A 23,586-nucleotide genomic window follows, 5' to 3' on the forward strand; every position below is an offset into this window, starting at 1 on the left:
CGGGTCTGCACAGGTGCTCAAGGGCTCAGGCTCCCCACGGGGGGCTGGGGGGGTGGGGGAGGGTGTGGGTGGTGGTGGTGGGGGGGGCGGTGCGGGGGACAGGTGCTCTCAGGGTTGGTGCACAGAGAAGCACCGGGGACGGGAGCCTGTGGTGAGGGCGGGGCAGTAGATGCTCTTACCGTTTCATACTCGGGGGACAACAAACCCCAACCTATTCTTTTATTTAACTCTAATTTCAGGGTTAGCAGAGTACAGCTGTCTGTAGTACAAGACTTTGTTTATAAAAAGTAAATGAGTCCTAACGTATAATGGAAATAAATATTTTTAATCAAAAGTTATTGGAACATAAAAACAAATTCATTAGCATTTGCCACTTTTCTTTGATTACTGAGAGCACTAAACCAAAAACAGACCCACTAGTATATATGCTGCAGACCACACAGCATCCAGACGTATCAAGGTCAACACTTTTACAGACTCTCACAGCTGGAGAGTGCTCAGCAGACGTTCCCACCATTGCCCCCACTTTACAGCTGGGCCCACGGATGTGAATTCTCCAGAAGTCATACTACCACTTTGTTCCCACGATATCTTATTTAAAATCATAAAATACCCTCCTGAGATGGGGCCATGGAGATCAGATAGTCTCTCTCCCTTCACTTCATTTATATTAGTAGTTTAAAAAAATAACATTACAGGGGCGCCTGGGTGGTTCAGTCGGTTGAGTGTCCGACTTTGGCTCAGATCGTGATCTCGCGGTCTGTGAGTTCGAGCCCCGCGTCAGGCTCTGTGCTGACAGCTTGGAGCCTGGAACCCGCTTCGGATTCTGTGTCTCCCTCTCTCTCTGCCCCTCCCCCGCTCACGACCTGTCTCTGTCTCTGTCTCTCTCAAAAATAAATAAACATTAAAAAAAATTTAAAAATAACATTACAGGGGCATCTGGGTGGCTCAGTCATTTGAGCGTCAGACTTTGGCTCAGGTCATGGTCTCGCAGTTTGTGAGTTTGAGCCCCACGTCGGGCTCTCTGCTGTCAGCGCAGAGCCTGCTTCAGATCCTCTGTCCCCAACTCTCCCTGTCCCTCCCCCACTTGTTCTCTCGCTCTCTCGATAAATAAATAAATTAAAAAAAATTAAAAAACAGCATTACAGAAAACGTGGAAAACAAATTTCAAAAAGCCACCAACCTAACACAAAAACCACTATCTCCACCTGCTGCCTTCTAGACTGTGAGCAGCTTCATTTTAGAGTTGAGGAGGCGGAGGCTCGGGGAAGAGGCATGTGGCACTGACCCGCACGGGAGTTCACACCACCTCTGGAGTGAGACTCCAACCTGCCTCTGCGCGGGAGCACAGGGCCGCCCCCTGCTCTGCGCCATCTGGTGGAAGTGTTGGCTTGGGTGTATCCTACTCACCAAGCTATCCCTATAGCTGGTGTCCTTAGGAAGAAGAATCACAGATGTTTCCCTCCCTCGCACACACAAAATAGATGGTCAAGAAAGGGATGAGGAAAATCTAAACTGTACTGTCATCTTTTAACACACCAGACATAAAATGTGGCAAACAAATCTTGTGTAAGTATACCCAAAAAAATTCTACCTAGGCAATAATAGATTTCCTTCTTATTAAAAGGAGACACCCTTCAGCGGTATGAAAGAGTATGTGGAAAAGTTTGTTCATTTAAACTGGAAGTTTCTTGGGGCGCCTGGGTGGCTCAGTCGGTTAAGCGGCCGACTTCGGCTCAGGTCATGATCTCACAGTTCGTGGGTTCGAGCCCCGCGTCGGGCTCTGTGCTGACAGCTCGCAGCCTAGAGCCTGCTTCGGATTCTGTGTCTCCCTCTCTCTCTGACCCTCCCCCCGTTCACGCTCTGTCTCTGTCTCTCGGAAATAAATGTCTTAAAAAAAAATTAAAAAAATAAAGAAATAAGGTGGAAGTTTACTGAATGCAGGAAGAAGAGAGCGGTAAGAAACGAATACCCAAAGAACGGTGGGCTCGTGCGTTAATGATACAGCTCACGAACGTTACTGAAGAATATTTGTGTACATCTGGCTCCACCAGGAAGGCATTTGGGGAACTCCATCCCTCTCCCTTTCCTTTGGGCACCGACCGCCTCTTAGAAATTCTAGTGACCCGAGAGATCCCCCACGCGGGGAGACACCACCTCCAGGCAGGAACTGACCTCTCCTCCCGCTCCCGCTTCTGTTTCCGAGCGTGGCGGTCCATCACACTGGTTTTAGTCCTTGTCTTCTTCCAGGAGTAGTAAAATTTCACCAGACTTGCTATAGATTTATCAGGAAGCTAAACATAAAAACTGAGTTGGTTTCGGTTTAGAGCTGATCGTTACAAATCAAGCGTGCTTAGATACGGTTAATAAGGACGGTCACACACACAGAAATGTTTTAAGGCACAACCCTTTTCTCTGAGAAGAAGATTCAAGAACTCTCATCGGTACATTTCCAAACTACTGCAGTGTGACTGTAAGTGAAACTCAGCCCAGGAAGGATCGCCAAAGGCAGGCTGAGACGAACCCAAGTTTTCATACACCTAAAGTGTCTAGCCTAACTCCTAGGTTGTTTTTTAAAAATTCACTTTAGCACTCGTGCAACCATCAATAAAAGCTTTCCTGGTAGGAGTCCACCAAACAGCCTTCTAGAATATAAGAGATAAGCCAACCTTCCCCAGGCAGATAGGGTTCCACGAGGCGCCACACCTCATCAAACAACCATCAAAGACGCTTTCTATCGCATTAATGTGGGGAGTCCCAACAAGAGAGATGGGGATGGGGTGGCGGGGGGCTCGTGTTACAGCTGCTCTCAAGCTGGGAAGTGCCAGGAGATGCTTTGCTCCTGTAACTTGAAGCCTCTCATCTACTCCATGGCAAGCATGAGCTACTCTGTTCAACACGGGAATATCTCGGCTTGCGGATGACATCCCCATCTTTCAGGTATGCTGCAGGGGAGAGAGGCTGGGAAAAAAAGAAAAATCAGTGGTTTCATCTACTTACCATTTGTTGGATTCTATGAAAAGTTTTCCCATGAAAACTAAAGGCTTGCTCAAACAAGACTTTATCTTCCACAGTCCACTCATCTGGGAAGGGGGTAAAGTTGGGCAAATCAGCCAATGACTTTTCAATATTATGCTTATGCCAAAAGAGCATCCCAAGAGCCTAGAAAAATAGTATCAGTGAAATTTTAGACCAAAGACGTGAGTGAAAGATTAAAATGGAAATCAGGTTGGCAAAAGAAGAGCACGCACGCCCCTGCAGCCTGGCAAACACTGCTACGCGGCTGATGCGTGCGCACTCCCGCGAGACACGCTCCACTGGGCTCACTTCTCAGATGAGAACACGGTGGCCCTGAGAATTAAGTCCTTGCCAACGGTCCAGGGCTGGTAGGTGGCAGAAGCAGTGTGGCCCTAGAATTTGTGCTCTTTATTTATTTATTTTTGAGAGCGAGCATGCGTACAAGTGGGGAAGGGGCAGAAAGAGAGAGAGGGGGAGAGAGAGAGAATTCCAAGTGGGCCCCGCACTGTCGGCGCAGAGCCCGATGTGGGGCTCGAACCCACGAACCACGAGATCATGACCTGAGCCAACACCGAGAGTCGGCTGCTTCACCGACTGAGCCACCCAGGCGCCTTTGGAATCTGTGCTCTTAAAAGCCACACTTGAATGCCTCTGTATACGAAACGACAAAGTAATTTATAAATGCACTTAATTGTTTTGTTACTCTTTTCCTGAAAAGACTCAAATACAAAGAGGGTTTTTTTTGTGTTTTGTTGTTGTTGTTTTTTGGTAACCCAGAAGGGAGAAAATATTCAAATGGGTGACAAGTTGGAAATGAGAGATAATTCAGCAATTTTTTTCCTGGTAACTCCCAAGTGAGACCAATCAGAATTTTGAAGACCAGAATCCTTAAAAATTCATCTAGGTATATTTAGCAATCACCTAATGACTTTTACACTTTCTAAATAGAATTAAAAACTGGTGATGTCAGACTGGCTCAGTTGGTGGAGTATGTGACTCTTGGATCTTGAGGTCGTGAGTTCGAGCCCCATGATGAATGTAGACATTACTTAAAATCTTCAGGGGCTCCTCGGTGGCTCAATCGGTTAAGCATCTGACTCTGATTTCTGCACTGGTGGTGCACAGCCTGCTTGGGATTTTCTCTCATTCTCTCTCTGCCCCTCCCCTGCTTGTGCTCGTGCTCTCTCTCAAAATAAATAAACTTTAAAAATAAATAAATAATAATAAAATCTTAAAAAGTTGGTGATGTTCTGAGCAACTTTGTGAAATTCACGAGTAGGGTTTAGAAAAAGAAAAGGGATATACCTCTTGCTTTTAAAGATTCTGGTACTATCCTACTATAACCAGCTTTTCTAACAAATTCTACCAAGCTGAAATAATTAAAAGTGTGGCCAAGGCTAAAACAAAGAGTTTAATTCTATATAACGTAACTCAGTGGTGCCCTCAATCATGAGGATAAAAGCCTGCAACTTACAGGCTGTAAAATCTAGATCAATGCCAAGGAAAGCACTAATCCAAATTAATATGCTGATTTTTAAAATAGGAGTTAGAAATAAGCTGAAATAAGGTTATCATCAAGGGGCGCCTGGGTGGCTCAGTCAGTTGAGCGTCCGACTTTGGCTCAGGTCATGATCTTGCAGTTTGTGGGTTCGAGCCCCATGTCAGGCTCTGTGCTGACAGCTCGGAGCCTGGAGGCTGCTTCGGATTCTGTGTCTCCCTCTCTCTCTGCCCCTCCCCTGCCTGTGCTCTCTCTCAAAAATGAATAAACGTTAAAAAAAAAAAAAAAAGATTATCATCATACTTTTGGGGAAAAATTAATCTCGTAGATTTCTAATAGCTTCCAAACAATTTTTAAAAGAAAGCCTTAGTCAAATATTACAACTTGGAACTGATTCAAAACAGTTAATATGAAAAGAAAACACTGTGGGTCTGAGTGAGACATGTCGCTCGGAGTCAGGATAAAACCCATCACACAAATGACAAACCACATATTCAAACAGGGAAGTATTAAGCCCTAAATACTACCAACCTGCAGAAAAACAGGTGCCTTTCAAATCAAAGGGCCCTCTAATACTCATGTCAAGCAATAAAAAGGGGACCAGGGCCTTGTTTAATTTGCTAGTGACCACCAAAAAATGGCATGGCTACCTAACACACAGAACACAATTTAACAGGTCGGCTATAAAAGCCATTAAAAAAAACACATTTACTTTTTATTAATTTTTTTTAATTTTATTTTTTTAATTTACATCCAAGTTCGTTAGCATCTAGTGCAACAAGGATTTCAGGAGTAGATTCCTTAGTGCCCCTTACCCGTTTAGCCCATCCCCCCTCCCACAACCCCTCCAGCAACCCTGTCTGTTCTCCATATTTAGGAGTCTCTTTTGCTTTGTCAACCTCCCCCCCCACCCCGGTTTTATATTATTTTTGTTTCCCATCCCTTATGTTCATCTGTTTTGTCTCTTGAAGTCCTTATACGAGTGAAGTCATATATTTATCTTTCTCTAATTTCGCTTAGCATAATACCTTCTAGTTCCATCCACGTAGTTGCAAATGGCAAGATTTCACTCTTTTTGATTGCTGAGTAATACTAACACACACACACACACACACACACACACACACACACACACACCCCACATCTTCTTTATCCATTCATCTGCTGGTGAACATTTTGGCTCTTTCTATACTTTGGCTATTGTCGATAGGGCCGCTATAAACATGGGGGTGCATGTGCCCCTTCGAAACAGCACACCTGTATCCCATGGATAAATGTCGAGTAGTGCAATTGCTGGGTCTTAGGGTAGTTCTATTTTTAGTTTTTTGAGGAACCTCCATACTGTTTTCCAGAGTGGCTACACCAGCTTAGCTCGCATTCCCAATTAAAAACCCATTTTAACAACAAAAGAAAACCATGACATTACCTGTTCCATGTTGTACCCATGCTTCTCTTTAGCAATGGCAATGTATTCATCTACTGAAAAACAAGACAAGAGGCCAGTAAACACACTGAGGGACAGGAAACCACAGTACATGAGCACTAGAATTATATATATATATTTCAGGCCTGCCATGTGCAAGAAAAAAATAAAGAACAGACAGTAACCAAACAGAATCATATATAATATGATCCCATCATGGATCTTACACATAGAAATCCCACAAAGGAATAGCTAAAAATATACTCTAATATTAACGGTACTTAACATATCCCATCTGTGGATGGGAGAGATCATGATTCTTCTTTTTAAACTTGGTTCTACTTAGGGGCGCCTGGGTGGTGCAGTCGGTTAAGCGTCCGACTTCAGCCAGGTCACGATCTCGCGGTCCGTGAGTTCGAGCCCCGCGTCAGGCTCTGGGCTGATGGCTCGGAGCCTGGAGCCTGTTTCCGATTCTGTGTCTCCCTCTCTCTCTGCCCCTCCCCCGTTCATGCTCTGTCTCTCTCTGTCCCCAAAATAAAAAAAAAAAAAAAAAACGTTGAAAAAAAAAATTTTTAAACTTGGTTCTACTTAAATTTTCTATGATAAACAGATATCACATTGGTACCCTGAAAGATAACCAAAAGAAATAAAAAATATTAAATTGGGGTTTGTTTTTAGTCTCCGCTGAGTTTGAAAAACAAACAACTTATCTCTATACTAAAAAATCTAAGAGATGAATTACATGAACCAGTGCCTGGTATCTGCTCTCAAACTCCAACACAAGGTGACAAGTGCCAGTTTTTCAAGCACTAAGGTAACACCAAGGAAAACTGACTGACTCGATATCCAGGGGAAGTTGCTGTCCCCAAAGTTATTTCCTCTCTACATTTTCTAGCCTTCCTTCCAGGAAAAAAAAGAGAGACTACTAATTGATAACACTTCGTTACATTCCTATATAAGTTTTTTGCTTTGTTTTGTTTTTGGTAAAGTACAAAAATAACACAAGCTCCAAAAAAAACAAAAAAAAAAATCAAATAGCACAGAACTGTCTGAAACAAACAGAATTCTGTCCCCAGGCCATCCCCCCCCCCCCCCCAGTCTCTCTCTCCTGGTGCAATGACCACACTTCAGAGCTGAGGAAACAGGCTGGAGCGGTTGGTTCACTTGCCCACTGTAACGCAGCGAGTTAACAGAAGCCTGATCAAAGTCAGAGCCTCCCAGGCTCAGAATGCTAGTCAGTGACACCACAACCATCTTACCTGATTGTGGCACAACTGGTGGCCAACTGACAAAAAAGAAATCATTCTGAAAAGGAATTCAAACTCTTTTATGAACAGGTATTCTAACACTAGAGGAAAAGCTTTTCCACTGACGGAAGAAAAAGTCGATGTCGTTCAAACAGTGACTACACATAATGCCACTCAGTATCAGTTTCAACACCGAGACTAGTTTTCCATTTCCTTTTTAAATATTGCAAGTCCATACAAACAGACAGTGATTTCACTCAGAGTATACATAGCGGACCCTTGAACTTGGGTGTGAACTACGCGGGTCCACTTTTATGAGAATCTTCTGCAGTATTTTCTCAATAACACTGACTTTTCTCTGGCTTCCTTCACTGGAAGAATGCAGTACGTGTCACATATAACACACACAACAATGTGTGTTGGCTACTTATGTCATCAGCAAGGCTTCTTGGTCAACAGCAGGCTATCAGCAGTTAAGTTTCTGGGGAGTCAAAACTTGTACGTGGATTTTTTTTTTCCTCACAGGGTGTTGGGCGCCCCAAGGCGTTCAAGGGTCAACCGTAGTGAGATTCCTATTTACCCGCGAGTCGGCGAATGACAAACTAAATGACCTTGGTTTGTCACAAAAGTTGGAACCGGTGGTCTGAAAAATGGGGAGGAATTATTCCAAAGTGTTTCCCTTGCTTATTATGTCACAATAGGGTGGATTATGCCAAGTAAGACGAAAATGCCCTAAGATTCTTTAAAACAATGCTGACGCACGGTGAGGCTGCACGGCTCACACGGGACCCCGGCGGAAAGACTGCAGGTCGGGTGATAAAACTAAGTAATGAGATGTGCTCAAGCCAAGGCTGTGTACGGGGAAGAGGGAAAAACAATCTGCAGTGAACTGAGGGTCAACCCCAGAGAGGGTCTGCTGGAAGGGTGGTTCCTTTTCATAGACATCCGGCAAACGAACCCGAAACTCGCGCTCTACAAGCTCAACTCCGCAAGCGTACAAACGTCCAGACGCTATCATTACCTTCGCTGGATGAGGGACGCGTGGTGCGTGCACAGCCACCGCCCAGGCATGTGATCTGCGAGCAAATCCGCGCACCAGGTGTCTGGGCAGGGCAGGGGGCAGGCCCGCGGGGCTGTGCGCTGTCCCAGTAGCCTGCCCTGCCCACCGTTCTCGGGGGCAGATGCTATCTGCTCCAGTCTTTTCTGCTCCGTCAGTAACAGGGCCAGTAAACCTGTCTCCCCAGGTCTCCGGCGGGATTTAGCTCAAAAATTACAAGGAAAACAAAGCATTCTTTGGATACTACTGTATTTTCATCTGCTTTGTTTTTTAACAGAAAAATTAGCTGGTGGCAGGAACAGTAAAATTGACCAGTGGATTCTGAGCGTTGCAGGCAAGTCTGGACAGAACATTTTCTGTGCTGCAAACAGTAAAGCGTTGTTAATAAGTAACCTTTAAGATCACACCTCTTTTAGATTTCCTTGTAGACTCCTCTGAGGACTCAAATCTAAAACAAAGGAAGAAAGGACTTAATCAGAGCCACTTAGGGGAAGTCACTTGGTATCTCTACTAGGTGAGGTGAAGGCGTGACAAAACGAGTCAACAGATGGGGAGCCTTGCAACTTGCAAAAGAATTACCATCTGATACCCACCAGCAAAAATACAACCGTTCACTCTTTTCATGTCCCCGAAGTCCAACAAAGACTGGATGAACAATTTGCCAAAAGAATGCTGGGGGTGCTGTCATGTGAATGATGTCACAGGAGAGAAAGGTTCTTTCCCAGCAAGTGAAAAGGCAGCACAGGTCAGGTGTGTGGTGCGAGAGACGCAGGTCCAGTCTCGGCTGTCTCTGGACAAAAGGAGTTCACAGGCAGTGGTGCCTGACGCACGGTGAGCGCTACGGTTTCGACCGCGGTACCTCTAGCCACTTTCCTGACCTTCCCAGGAAGTAGCTCTCACCAGGAAAGCTGCGTCAGCACCGAACTGAAAACCACAGCAGAGCAGGAAGTCCTCCCAGAATGCTGAAGACTGGACTTAATCCAGAACAGGGCCGTGTGCGCGCACAACGGATGCTGCCGACGGCCTTGTCTCTCACTGCCTCCCTACTGTACGCACAGGGTCCTCAGCTCTTGCTCCCTTTCACAGTCAGGGGGACAAGGGCTACCCACCAGTTTCTAGAGTCCCCAATATCTTCTCTACCACCTACCCTGCTCCTTTCCAGAACATGCCAGTAGCTGCTGGTAGGGCACGATGAAAATGTAAAGTGTGCATTTTCAAAACCTCCCACATGCTTTCCTTAAAAGCAAAAATAAGCTTTCAACCTAAGACGATAAAATCCACTCCCAAATGCCTTCATGAAAACAAAGGATGACCGGATACGTTAGGTGGTGGATGAAGGATGAATCAGGAAGGGAGGCAAAAAGCTCTAAAACAACGAACACGGGGTTCCCGGGGACTTTTCCAGTACTTTCTCATCTCTGGCAACAGTAATCTTGATTTCATCTCTAGTAAATTAAAGGTTAACCAGAGTCTGTCCCAATCCGGGGGTGAGGAGCCACTGCAGGCAGGCGAGGGTCATTAAGTATGCTGTGATTAGGACGATGCCCAAAGTCCATGTGGCTTAAGGAAATGCCAGGATGTTGGCAAGGACCCGGTCATTCGCACCCACCAGCCTTCCCTACCGCACGGGGGACAGAACCAGGCAGTCATCTGGGTGCAAGAAGAAGCTGACTGGACATTCTAAGCAGAAAGATCGGTTGCTTGGCGTACTCTCCTTTAAAAACCATTCTATCGTTGTGTAAGTGCGATATTTTAAAAACTTGAATATTCCTATGGAAACAACCAAGGAGAAATGTCTAATCTTAAATTATGATGGATAAAGATACGTATCACTTCGATTCTTTAACAAGTGCACAGACGGGGGGGCACCTGGGTGGCTCAGTCGGTTAAGCGTCCGACTTCAGCTCAGGTCATGATCTCACGGTTCGTGGGTTCGAGCCCCACGTCGGGCTCTGTGCTGACAGCTCAGAGCCTGGATTCTGCTTCAGATTTCTGTGTCTTCCTCTCTCTCTGCCCCTCCCTGCTTACACTGTCTGTCTGTCTGTCTCTCTCTCTCTCTCTCTCTCTCTCTCAAAAATAAATAAACATTAGAAAAAATTTAAAAAAAAGTGCACAGACTGTACAAACCATTGGCTTCTCTGACAAGAATTTAGCATTACAGAAAGTACAGGTAAACGAGTTATGTTCTGGGGTAACATCACTTAAAGGTAGAATGTGTGTGAGATTCATCAAGAAAATTTACAAAATTCCTAAAGCCTACTCAAGCATTTCTTGAACTACCCTTACTGTGTACAGAAAAGCAGGCCAAAATACAGAAGAAAAATGAACTGATTTCCTGAGGTAGCTTGAAACAACACAAGTAACAGAGAACAGAAATACATAAATAACAGTACAGATGTAGACTAGCATGGGATCCAAGATAATCAGTAAATAATGATGATAATGATGTTAAATCAAGACAAGCTTCCTAAAGATTCAATAGCTATACTGATTAGTAACAGTAGCTAATATTTGAGACTTTACTATGTGCCAGCCACTGTTCTAAAATTCTTTAAGGGATTCTTTTTAATTTTTTTTTTAATGTTTATTTATTTTTGACACAGAGAAGAGACAGAGCGCGAGTGGGGGGAGGGCCAGAGAGAGAGGGAGACACAGAATCCGAGGTAGGCTCCAGGCTCCAGGCTCCGAGATGTCAGCACAGAGCCCAACGCGGGGCTCGAGCTCACGGACCGCGAGATCATGACCTGAGCCGAAGTCGGATGCCCCCCCTAAAGGATTCTTTTTAATCCTCTCCAATAATTCCATTATCAGTCCCATTCCTAAAGAAAGAAACTGAAGCTCAGAGAAGTCATTTGGCCAAGGTCACACGGCTGGTAAACAGCAGAAGCAAGACGTACATACACACAGAGTGTGTGACCACAGCACCTGTGATGTTAAACCTCTATAGGCTATCCCATCTCCTGAGTAAAGGACACAGAGAGAGAAGGGCACTCCACGGTACAGAGAACTGAGCCAGGCAAGCCAACCTAGTCCATGTCGCTTGAGTGGAGTTAAGAAAATCAAACTGTGGTTGATGAAGGAAGTGATGGAAAGTGAGGGTAACGGGCAAATGGCTGCCTTGTCGGAGGCCTCACTTGTTTTCTATATTCAGGTTTCAAGCCGACGAACTAAATGTCCTTAGTACCATTAGCGGGAGTCTCGAACTCGGCTGCAAAAAAGGGAAGAATGCAGATGAAAGTTGCCACGGTCACCTGAGCTCACCCACTCCTCCCTCCTCTGGACACTGCAGACTCAGGACACCTTGTGATCTTGCATATGCTATTTGGAGCGAGAGGCTGACACCATAAGGTGGGTCGAGGACAAAGCTATAACCTTAAATACAGTTCGAAAAAAATGTTATCATCGTAACATTTGCAGCAGCATTCGTACTACAAAGGAAACGTGGCACCAGTTTCTCTCGCATAACTCAAACTGAGCAGGCCAAAATTTTTTTCGTATCGTGGCATCTCCTTTTATTAAAATAAGAAATGAGTTATCACTAACAGAGAATCAAAAAGAGCTTCAATCATTTAAGTAAAGCAATTATGCCACCTGGTGGGCACAGAGATTACTACAGTTAACATCCCAATGATCCCCCGGGGCATGGCAGGGGTGAGGGTGGGTGCACACAGTAGTAAAATGCACTTTTGTTAAAATCCCACTTTACAGAAGAAGCGCCATCCCCCAACACTCTAGTAAATACTACAAAATCCAACTCAGTCTCACAGACAATCTGATCAAGTGGAAAGGAGAATATAAACACTGGGGCGCCTGGGTGGCTCGGCTGGTAGAGCATCCAACTTCGTTCCGGTCATGATCTCACAGTTCATGAGTGAGAGCCCCACGTGGGGCTCTCTACTGTCAGCGTAGAGCCCACTTCAGAGCCTCTGTCCCTTTCTGTCTGCTCCTCCCCCAATCGTTCTCTCTCAAAAGTAAACATTAATATATATATCATCATCATCATCATCATCATAACAACATATAAATATATATATAAATACCCCACCAAACCACACTTACTTAAATTCAGTTTCTGGCACCTATTCCTACCTAATCTCTACCTCTATATTCCCCCTCCAACCAGTATCAACTTTGTATGACTGCAAATAAATTCTACTCCTTTTTTCCTCATCAGCAGAAGAGTGGATTGACTATTACGATCTTAAAAGTGGCTCCAGGGCAAACGTTTTATGAGTAATTAAAAAAAGCTTTTTTTCACGTTAAATTTAACATTTTGTGTGCTGCATTAAAAAAATTACTTAGCATGGGGCGCCTGGGTGGCGCAGTCGGTTAAGCGTCCGACTTCAGCCAGGTCACGATCTCACGGTCCGTGAGTTCGAGCCCCGCGTCGGGCTCTGGGCTGATGGCTCGGAGCCTGGAGCCTGTTTCCGATTCTGTGTCTCCCTCTCTCTCTGCCCCTCCCCCATTCATGATCTGTCTCTCTCTGTCCCAAAAATAAATTAAAAACGTTGAAAAAAAAAAAATTACTTAGCCAATAAGAGCCACCTGGGTGGCTCAGTCGGGTGAGCGTCCAACTCTGGATTTCGGCTCAGGTCGTGACCCCAGGGTCACCGGATCAAGCTCCGTGTCAGACCTCATGCTGAGCACGGAGCCTGCTTAAGGGTTCTCCCTCTCTTCCTTGGCCCTTCTCCCCTCCTGGAGCATGTGCTCACTCTCTCTAAACAAAACAAAACAAACAAAATCTTGCAATAGGAAAAGGGAAGTACATGCCTCCACCTTTACTCCAGTTCTCATACACTTGTGTGCCTTCCAGAACCACACAGATAGGATCTCTTGTGTTTTCAAAATGGATCGTCACTAGAATGACGTCTGGCTGTAATTACAACAATAACCACCTTTCCCTTAAAAATGCCCAAAGCCCACGGTGAAGAATAAATCAGTCCAGCGACCCACTGTTCTCATGCATCTCTCCCATCAAGTCAACCTGCCTGACGACCATGTCCCTAAGCAGGCACCTGTGCACTCAAAATAACTTCACTTGCTCTCTTAGGTGTTTCCCTTTGTACAGTATGAGCAGAAGGAACAATGCCCAAGACGAGGTCTGCCTCTGTCTTAACGAAAGGCAACATTCCCGGACAGAAGAGGGGGCAAAGAGACACTACGGATTCACTCACAAGCTCGTAGCTGGCAACAGTGGAGCCCTCTGTCCTTGCTTTCCGTTAGGAGCTTACAAGCTAAACCCATTTCCTCATCTGTCGGACAAAAGTATAAGAGATGACGTCCGGTTCTAACCCTTCACAAGGCAGCAGAGGAGCCAAAATACACAAAAGCAAAATCTTACTGAAATGAATTCCTTCATAAGCACCTGTGAGTTTCCATTCGAGGCAGCCTGCACTCCAGAGCCACAGAAGCAGTTTATGGAGAGAAACCCAGTCCTCCGGCCCCATTAGAGCTGTATGTCCGCCAGGCCAGTGGTTCCTAGCCCCGACCCAGGAGAACCAGCCAAGAAACTTCTCTGAAGTACTAACTCTTGTGCTCCACCCTCTTTTGTACACATACATGTGTTTGCACCTATGTGTGTTTATGTGTGTATACGTATGTGTGTGGATGTATACATCGGTTTTAGGAAGCATGACGGGCGTACAGAAAAGGCACACGTATAAGGGCACAGCTCGGTGAATTCTGAGAAGTGAACACACCTGATCAAGGAAAGAACCGACTATACTCTAGATGTTCTGGTTTGCTTTTACAATGCCCCCAGATGACTTTGAGAATTGGTGAATTAGAGCCTCATATTGAGGTAAAGAACATGAGTGTGGGAACATTCTTCATTTTAATGTGATAAAAAGCACTTCAACAAGCACAAAATCTTTAAGTTTGGGTATTAAAAAGATCAGACAATATCGGGACCACAGACATAGGAAGAAATGTGCTTCTTTGTATTGTTACTATATAAAAGGAGGTTTGCGAATTTGTGAGTTGTGAATTTCAATCATGCAAAAATATTTCCTTTCAGTGACTATACAAAGTGATTCTCTTCTAAATTGCTGATTTCAGGCCCACCTCCTGCAGAGGAGTTATGGGCAGGGAAAGGCGGAGGTGGTAGGAAGAAGGGCTTACGAGCCCGCAAATCCTAGTGGCTCCTTACAGCTTGTCTACAAGCCTTGAGTTATAGGGGCCCATGTTTAACCCTGCCTCCGCCGCCCTGTACTTACAATGGTCCCTCCCTCAGTACAACCCATTGTGTACAAGGGCACACAAAAGAGGGATCTCTAAGTGAGATGAACAGGCCAAGGGAAACACGGAGGGAGGCTGGGTTCTAGGAAGTGCGCAGGAGCACGACCTGATGCAAGGTCGCTTCCCCTCTGTGGGCCCAGGTTTCCCGAGCCCTGAAAATGGAGGCTAAACTGCACGGTGCTGTAGTGAGAATGGGGGGCGGGGGAGAATGGCGTGTTTGTTGGGAGTGGGCAGGTTTTTCCGCCAAAGCTGTAAGTCCTACCACTTCCAATGCCTGAATCTTGGGTGGTGAGGGTAGGGGTGGGGGAACTTTCATCCAGTTAAAGAAACTGGAGTTTTCAAAGCAGGTGGCAGAAAGGTGGTATTTTATATTTAATTATTCTATTTTACATTTAACCCTTCTCCACTGATTCAATGCATCTTTCAGGCCGACTGTGTGCCCAGTGCTGCTTATACAGTTAAGATTAAAACAGTCGGCCTTCAGAGAGCTCAGTCTGGAGGGCTGAGAAATAATGACACAGATAATTAACTCCAATTGTCCTAGGCGTCAGAGAAAAACAACTCTGAACACACTTAACTGGGAAACCTGATCTGCAGAATCAAGGAAGGCTTTCTTTTCTACTGGAAAAGGACATTATAAATTCCTGCTTACTCATTTGTTATCTATAGTAGGGGAAAATTGAAAAAATAGAAACAATTCAAGAATGAAGACATGGTGAAATAAATTGAGCTATATGATGGGATATTATTCAGGGATCAAAACTCAGTCTAATGTTTAATTATCGGAAAATTAAAGTTGAAAAACTATTATTTACAATATGACCTATTTGTGCTTAAAACCAGAGTGCACAGAAGCATAAAAAAAGGACATGAAAGCAAAATTTTAATACTTGTTATACCCACGTGATGGGTATAGGAATTACAGGCTATTTTTAATGATAAAAACAAACTTGTATGTATATATGTAATTTCTTTTCTGAACCACTGGAGAGTGTCATAATTATGCCTCCGTACTCTTAAATCCTTGGCCTGTATCTTCAAAGAGTAGGTGTATTATTCTCTTACATAACCACAGAACAGTAAATTCAACATTTAAACAATAATCTGTGTCTGTATTCCAATCTGGCCAGTTGATCCCAAAATGTGCTTTACATTGTGCTCAAGAATTTAAGTAAATCCCAGTTATCTCATCCCCACATATATATAATATGCATCTTTTTAATGTTTTATACAAGTAACCTCTGCACCCAACATGGGGCTTGAACTCACGACCCTGAGAGATCAAGTCGCATGCTCTTGCAGCTGAGCCAGATATGCGCCCCGATACACAACTTTTTAAAAATGTGGACGTGTTTTTTATAGAACCACAATACCACTATCACACTTAGCAAAAATAGCGAAATTCCTTGGTATGAGGGCGGTGCTGAACTCGCTGGACGGTCTGAAATGCAGTCGTCCCACGAAAGCGATTACTGGCAAGGACATGAAGCAGATAAAGTTTGCACTTTACTGGTAGCAGCATGAACCAGTTTGACCGCTTTGGAAAATACTCTGGCACTGACCTCACGGCTGAGGATCGACATTTCGAATGGATATCAAGAACTAAGTTAAAGAAAGTTCCCAGCAGTAGTAGTTGTAACAATAAAGAACTGGAAGCAAATGTCCATCGTGAACAGAAAGAACAAATAAATTATAACGTGACAAGAGGAAATTCTCGAAGTCTAAAAGAAAAGGATGATGATAAGACACACGCATATGATGAAAGGGTACAGCAACCCCTCATTTGTAACTGCAGGCTTCAACCATAGTCTGTAAATCCAGCTGTCTTTTCTAGTAAGGTCTTACCACTTTACCTAACTCCAAATAAATAAGAATAAAAATGATAAAAATAATGTTCATACATTAAAAAAGACATTCACATCCCAATTGTCAAGCTCTCTGAAAGCCATTTCTTTATAAAAAACTGAAAACTAAGGCCAGTAGTGCCGATCCGACCCCTAGCCCTGCACACATTCCAGTCAAAGAACTAGCAGGCACGAATTTTAAGTACACTTTTCCCTCCTGTCGATGACCTTGTAATTTACCAGGCAGGTCCCCATCAGACTGTGAGCTACACTTGCGCAGGGATTTGTCAGACTGTTCGCTCTCGTATTCCCCCAATGCCTGGCGCATACACACCTCTCAAGTATGTACCGAGCAAACGAACGGTCACGAAGCGGGTGGCAAAGAAGACGCTGTAGGATGCCAGATGACCGAGACGCAGAACACACAGCTGGAGAGCCTGCGTTTGCAAATCTTCACACAGGGCAGTGTCCACAACCCCATCATTTCCTCATTCACTGGACGAGTACTTATCGTACTCCCACCACGTGCCAAGAGGACTGCCGGAGAACGGAGCACACACACCAGGTTCCTCATCAGTTTTCAATAAAGAGACGAAGCAAAAAACACCACGTCGGACGACGAGAAATAAAACGAAGGAAATGAAGCAAGGTAAGGCAGGACTCTCATTTCACAGTGTGGTCAAGGAAAGCCTGTCAGTGGACGCGTAAGCAGTGAGGAGGAACTGAGGGAGAGGGCCATGTGGACACTGGGAGAAGAGTATTCCAGACAAAGGAATGGAAGAGGCTCAGGAGTGGGCTCAGACTACGTAGGGCCTTGTGGCCAACCGTCCAGTCCTCTGACACTGTAGTGAACCGGAAAGCCACTGGAATGTTTTGAACAGTGATTCTTGACACGTACTATGTATTTATTTGGAAGTTAAAAAATGTACTCTGTATCTATCAAACTTTCACACACAATATAATCTTGACAATGTGGACTGAACTCAAATGCCCTAAGAGAAGCGCCTGCGTGTGCTGCAGCTCCAAAGAAGGTTCTCATTCCAAGAAAGCTACAACTTGTTTTAAAATCTCTAATTTGGGGCGCCTGGGTGGCTCAGTCGGTTAAGCGTCGGACATTGGCTCAGGTCATGATCTCACGGTTCGTGGGTTTGAGCCCTGCATCGGGCTCTGTGCTGACAGCCTGGAGCCTGCTTCAGATTGTGTGTCTCCCTCTGTCTCTCTGCCCTTTCCCCACTCCTGCCCTGTCTCTCTCTCAAAAATAAATAAACATTAAAAAGAAATTTTAAAAAATCTCTGATTTGAGGGGCGCCTGGGTGGCTCAGTCGGTTAGGCGTCCGACTTCAACTCAGGTCACGATCTCGCGGTCTGTGAGTTCGAGCCCCGCGTCGGGCTCTGTGCTGACAGCTCAGAGCCTGGAGCCTGCTTCCGATTCTGTGTCTCCCTCTCTCTCTGCCCCTCCCCCGTTCATGCTCTGTCTGTCTCTGTCTCAAAAATAAATAAACGTTAAAAAAAATTAAAAAAAAAAAATCTCTAATTTGACTTTGCTTTTCGACACATCCTTAAATTCTGTCTGTCTAGCACGGTGTAGGTGTTAATTTTTTTCTTTATAGTCAATAGTCAACTAGCTTCAAAAATCACATCCAGCTTGATGGTCTCTGGCATTAGCCAATGATTTCCATCTATGTCAATTTTAACATGGAGATTTGTGCTTACCACGGTACCAGTTTCTCCTCATTTTTATAAAATAAAAGCAAAATGCAATCAAACACTTAAATAACTGCAAAAGCACTGATTATACATAACCTATAAAGTAGGCGATGCATAAATGAGCGGGACCATCTGTTTTCCTGATTCCCAATAGCCAACGTTACCCTGCAAATTTCTACGCCCAAGGCAAGTGCCGCTGGGTCTAGGAAATCTGCTTCTTCAGGAAGCGACCCACAGTGGGCACAGTTGTACGCTGGCTTGCCCTCTGGCTCCAATTCACCTCCTACAGCCAAGCCCTCCCTTAAAGAGAGTCAAACAACAAAGAGAGTCATGCTCTGATCATCCCCTTTCCTAACCTATCCTCTCTCCTAAAACTGCCTTCTAAACTGCGCTCTCAGGCCACCGTTTTGTATTACATTTGACTGCACTTGCTTTGGCAAACTTTTGTTTGTTTGTTTTTCATTAACACAGTAAAGCGAACCAGACTGGGAATAAGGTCTGGCCTAACTGTATACATTTCAAAGAAAACAAGACTATCTAGTTAAAAAAATAAAAAAAAAAAAAGTTTTGAGATTTCTCGTTACCAACATGTCCACTTGGTTTTGCTAACTTTCAGCTGCTCTGCCACACAAAGTCCAGGCCCTGGCTAGGTGTACGTGTCAGGGCAGGGACAAGAGGGCAATATAAAGGTATCATGTACTGCACCCACAGCGGCGGCCCCCAGACAGAAGGCTGCCCTAAAGCCATTAGGTTGGGGCAAGCAGGGCGGGCATCCAGGGTGCAGACCAAGGGAGGGCAGCCTGAAATGGGGTGGGGAGGGTGCTCACAGATGGGAGCAGAGGGGGCAACCATGTACCTCACAATGGTGACCAGGGAGCAAAGCCGATAGGGAGATGATGTCCTATCACAGAAACAAGAGTGACTCATAGGCATCTTCATGCACACGCGTGGAATAACTGACGCAAGGGTGCAGGCGTGCCCAGATATGACAGCGCCCTGCTTACTTAAAGGCCTAATAAAGCCCCCCGGCCCCCCCCCCCCACCCTTAACCAACGTTCCCATGATCTCCACCTCCTTTGAGCAAGTTCAAACACTTCCGATACTGCCAATTTGACTTCCCACATTTCTTTTTTTTTTTTTTTTTTAACGTTTACTTATTTTTTGAGAGAGAGAGAGAGACAGACAGAGCACGAGCAGGGGAGGGGCAGAGAGAGAGGGAGACACAGAATCCGAAGCAGGCTCCAGGCTCTGAGCTGTCAGCACAGAGCCCCACGCGGAGTTTGAACCCACGAACCATGAGATCAAGACCTGAGCTGAAGTTGGATGACTGAGCCACCCAGGCGCCCCTGACTTCCCATATTTCGATCAAGCCTCCCTCTAACAGCAACAGCCTTGAGGGCATCAACTTCTCTCACCCGGAATGGATCGACACTCACTGCCTCTAGCCCTGGCTCTCCACTAAACCACAAGGCTGTCAAGAGACTTGGCACAGTTTCAAGGCTTCTCACCTCCCCAAGGACCACAGGTGTCGCAGCCAGGCAGGTCTCCAAAACAGAGCACTGCATTTTCTCCCCGCATCTTCGTACACGGACAAATACAGGTGCACAGGCGTCCTTCCCCCGGTCTGCAGCACACTTATGCACCTTGCCCACAAGCCAACTCTTACCCTCCTCAACATTCTACCCAGAATGTCAACTGTTACCAATACTTCCCCTGTTTCTATCCAGGAAAATGTAGCGCTTTCTGCTGGGTCCCACGGTGGGGGTGGGGTGGGGGTGGGGGTGGGGGAGGGATGCTAACAGCCCATAGGAGGTGCTGGAAGCTAAAATGAGACTCCACTGTCCTCATCTCCAATTAGTGAACATTTTTCCATTTCTCTCACCATCTGCCAACCTCCAGATTCTACCACTTTTCAACCTTCATTCATTCCTGTGTCCCCCTAAATCTCATGCCATTGTTTCATCAAGTAATTTTGCAGAATTATTTAATATATATACTATTTATTTATTACATACTATATATTATTTAGTATATATACTATATATATAAAATAATAAAATCATACTGTTCTCCTCTACGCTACCTGGAATTATTTATATTTCCTCCATATGCAATGCGTCTCTACAAGGCACATTTTCTAGGCATACCCCAAAGGTCATAGCTCTCGCTGAAGTTTCACTCAGACACAGCCCAAAGCAGCTAGTCTAGTATCAGTAATGCTTTAAGAATGCAATTATAGGGGCGCCTGGGTGGCTCAGTTGGTTGAGCGTCCGACTTTAGCTCAGGTCACGATCTCACGGTCCGTGAGTTCGAGCCCCACGTCGGGCTCTGGGCTGATGGCTCAGAGCCTGGAGCCTGCTTCCGATTCTGTGTCTCCCTCTCTCTCTGCCCCTCCCCCGTTCATGCTCTGTCTCTCTCTGTCTCAAAAATAAATAAACGTTAAAAAAAATTTTTTTAAAAAGAATGCAATTATAGTTGATTAAGAAAAGCAGCATACGAAGGCAGATGTGTATAATAAATGCCATCTGGAGACCAGAGATCTAGCCCAAACTTGGCTACTAAGAAGCTGTGGTTCCTTAAGCATTTGACCTCACTTTTCTAGACCTCAAGTTTTTTGCATCCAAAAAAGAAGAGCCGGACTAGAGGAAATACACATAAATTACGGTTTACAGGTTCATCTTCCCTTCTTTCTCCGTTAGAACATAAGCTTCCTCCCTCACTCCTGCCACACACTACCAAGCACACAAAGCGCTCGATAAAAATGTGAATGAAACGAATGCTCACTAAACAAACTCAAATTCCAGATAACCCCAGTCAAGATACTTTTGGAGAGAGCTTGAAACTATGAGCCTAAACTTCACCCAGAAAAATAAATACATCAACCAGGAACACTGAAAAGAATAAAAATGGTACAAATCAGGAAACAACAGATCAATCAATGAAACAGTCAAGAATTCAGATAAAGACCAAAGTACACACACGAGTTTAACCTAAGTGAAGATTTGAGAAAGAATTAAATAGTTCCAGATAGAACAGTGATGTAACGAGGAGAGAGGTGGGAGGAGGGGCGGGCAGAAGAAACAGAGGTGTGTGCGGTATATGGTATGTGGGGGAAGGGCTTTTTTCAGCATGACAGTATGCGAGCAGCCACAAGTAAGATTAATCAGTTTAACTACATATAATTCTAAAAAACAAACCAAACAACAAATAAGGTAAGGCCTGACTGCTATGTACAGAAGAATTAACAAGTCAAGATACAGAGGTGCCCGGGAGGCTCAGGCAGTTAAGTGACTCTATCTTGGTGCAGGACACGATCTCACAGTTGGTGAGATCGAGCCCTGTGTCGGGCTCTGCGCTGACAGTGTGGAGCCTACTTAGGATTCTCTCTCCCTCTCTCTTTGCCCCTCCCCCACTCACATGTGCTCGCGCTCTCTCTGTCTCTCAAAATAAACTTTCTTAAAAGTTCAAAATACAAAGATGCTCAACCTTAGTAATAATTAACGAAATCCTTTTTCTATCAGTTCAGCCAACTTTAAAAAGCAATTAATATTCCCATACAATGAGGTATCACCCCACACCCATCAGGACAGCTACTATTAAAAAAACAAGCAGAAAATGGTAATTCTGATAAGGATGTGGAGATGCTGGACCCCGTGCACTGTCGGTGGGAATATAAAATGACAGCAGCCCCTGTGGAAAACAGGAGGGCAGGTCCTTAAAAAATTAAAAACCAGAATTACCAAATCCAGCAATCCCGCTTCTGAGTAGACACCCAAAAGAAATGAAGGCAGGGTCTCGAAGAGATATTTGCACACCCACGTTCACAACAGCAGCGTTCACAACAGCCAAAATGTGGAAACAACCCAAGTGTCCGTCACCGGTAAATGAGAGACAAATGTGGCCTTTCCTTACAAGGAAGAACTACTCGGTCATAAAAATGAAGGAAACGGCACCACAGGCTACAATGTGGATGACACCTGAGGACATTTCTGCTGCGTGAAATAAGCCAGTCACCAAAACAGGATAATTCCACCGAACCAAGTGCCCAGAGGAGTCAAATTCGTTAAGTCAGAAAGTAGAATGGTGGTTGCCAGGTGCTGGGGGAGGGGGAAGTGTAGGCTTGGGTTTTTTTTTTTTTGAGTTCAGAGTTTCAGTTCTGCAAGATGAGAAGCGTTCTAGAGGCCGGGTACACAACAATGTGAATGTACTTAAGACCACTATCCCCTTAAAAATGGTTAAGATGGAAATATAAACCAACATATTTCATTTGCTTGTTATAATTTCACAATCAAATTTACTCGGAAGCAAAGAAATGGTTAAGATGGTAAATTTCACATCATGTGTATTTTACTACAATTAAAAATAATTATTTAAGGGGCGCCCGGGTGGCTCAGCCTGTTGAGCACCTGACTTCGGCTCAGGTCATGATCTCGTGGTTCAGGAGTTCCAGCCCCGCGTCAGGCTCTGGGTTGACAGCTCAGATTCAGATTCTGTCTCCCTCTCTCTCTGCCTCTCCCCCAACCACAATCTGTCTCTCTTTCAAAAATAAACAAACATTTAAAAAAAATTTTTTTAACAATAATTATTAATAAATTTTTTTAAAGAAAAAAATTAAGAGGAGCCTACATGGCTCAGTTGGTTAAATGTCTGGCTCTTGATTTTGGCTCAGGTCATGGTCTCAAGGTTCGTGAGTTTGAGCCCCACCTCTTCCAACGAAGAACCTGCTCAGGATTCTCTCTCTCTCTCCCCCCACCCTCTGCCCCTCCCCTGCTTGTACACTCTCTTTCTCTCAAAATAAGTAAAACATTAAAAAGAATGAAAGAAAAAATTAATATACCCAGTACTGGAGACGTCTTAGAAAACAGGAACACTCCTATAATGTAGAAAAAAATCTATAAATTTAAAAAGTACATACCGTCTGACCTACCAACCCCACTTCAGTGATGTTCACTACAACACTGTTTAGAAATGCTTAACTATGAAACACCTGTATTATATGACCATTAAAAAAAAAAAGCGTGTCAGGGCTAACAGACACCCAGAACGTATTTTATCTTGTACGTACCTATTGCTTTTTAGTTTAAAAGAACATGAACTATACGCGTATTATTTAGAGTGGCTAAAATCCAAAACACCGACACCACCAAATACTTACAAGGAACTCTCATTCAAAAATGCAAAACGGCACAGCCACTCCAGAAGACAGTCTTGCAATTTCTTACAAAATTAAACGCATTCTTTAACAATCCAGCGATCCTGCTCCTTCGCGCTCACCCCAAGGAGCCGAAAACTTACGTCCACGCCAACACCTGCACATACGTGTTTACAGCAGCTTCCTTCATAACGGCCCGAACTCGGAAGCCACCGAGACGTCCTTCAGCAGGTGAACGCGTAAACACACCGCGGGCCGTCCAGACAGGGGAATGCTGCTCAGCGCTACGAAGAAATGAGCTACGAGCCGGGAAAAGACATGGAGGAAACTTAAATGCGTACTACTACTAAGTCAAAACAGCCACTCTGAAAAGACTCCACATTATAGGACCCCAACTCTCTGA

The 23,586-nt window shown here is 44.7% G+C and overlaps 1 protein-coding gene across 7 annotated transcripts in view; it reads right to left on the reverse strand.

The window, feature by feature from the left end:
• The window catches only part of RCOR1 (REST corepressor 1), a 131,566-nt gene that overhangs the window by 23,333 nt on the left and 84,647 nt on the right, over positions 1 to 23,586 (reverse strand). For 5 of the 7 annotated variants that reach the window (XR_007453545.1, XR_007453547.1, XR_007453546.1 and 2 more), the window contains exons 1-3: positions 5,943 to 6,278; positions 3,001 to 3,162; positions 2,176 to 2,294 (exon numbers count right to left, since the gene is read on the reverse strand). Coding sequence is in view for 4 of the 7 variants with exons in the window: in XM_049612098.1 (XP_049468055.1) it covers positions 2,176 to 2,294; positions 3,001 to 3,162; positions 5,943 to 6,170 (509 nt within the window). In the remaining 3 variants the exon portion in view is untranslated. Of the gene's footprint in view, positions 1 to 2,175; positions 2,295 to 3,000; positions 3,163 to 5,942; positions 6,279 to 23,586 lie in introns of those variants that run through there. The other 2 variants (XM_049612100.1, XM_049612101.1) reach the window with 1 other exon arrangement.

Source organism: Panthera uncia, assembly GCF_023721935.1.
Source record: "Panthera uncia isolate 11264 chromosome B3 unlocalized genomic scaffold, Puncia_PCG_1.0 HiC_scaffold_1, whole genome shotgun sequence".
Classification (NCBI taxonomy): domain Eukaryota; kingdom Metazoa; phylum Chordata; class Mammalia; order Carnivora; family Felidae; genus Panthera; species Panthera uncia.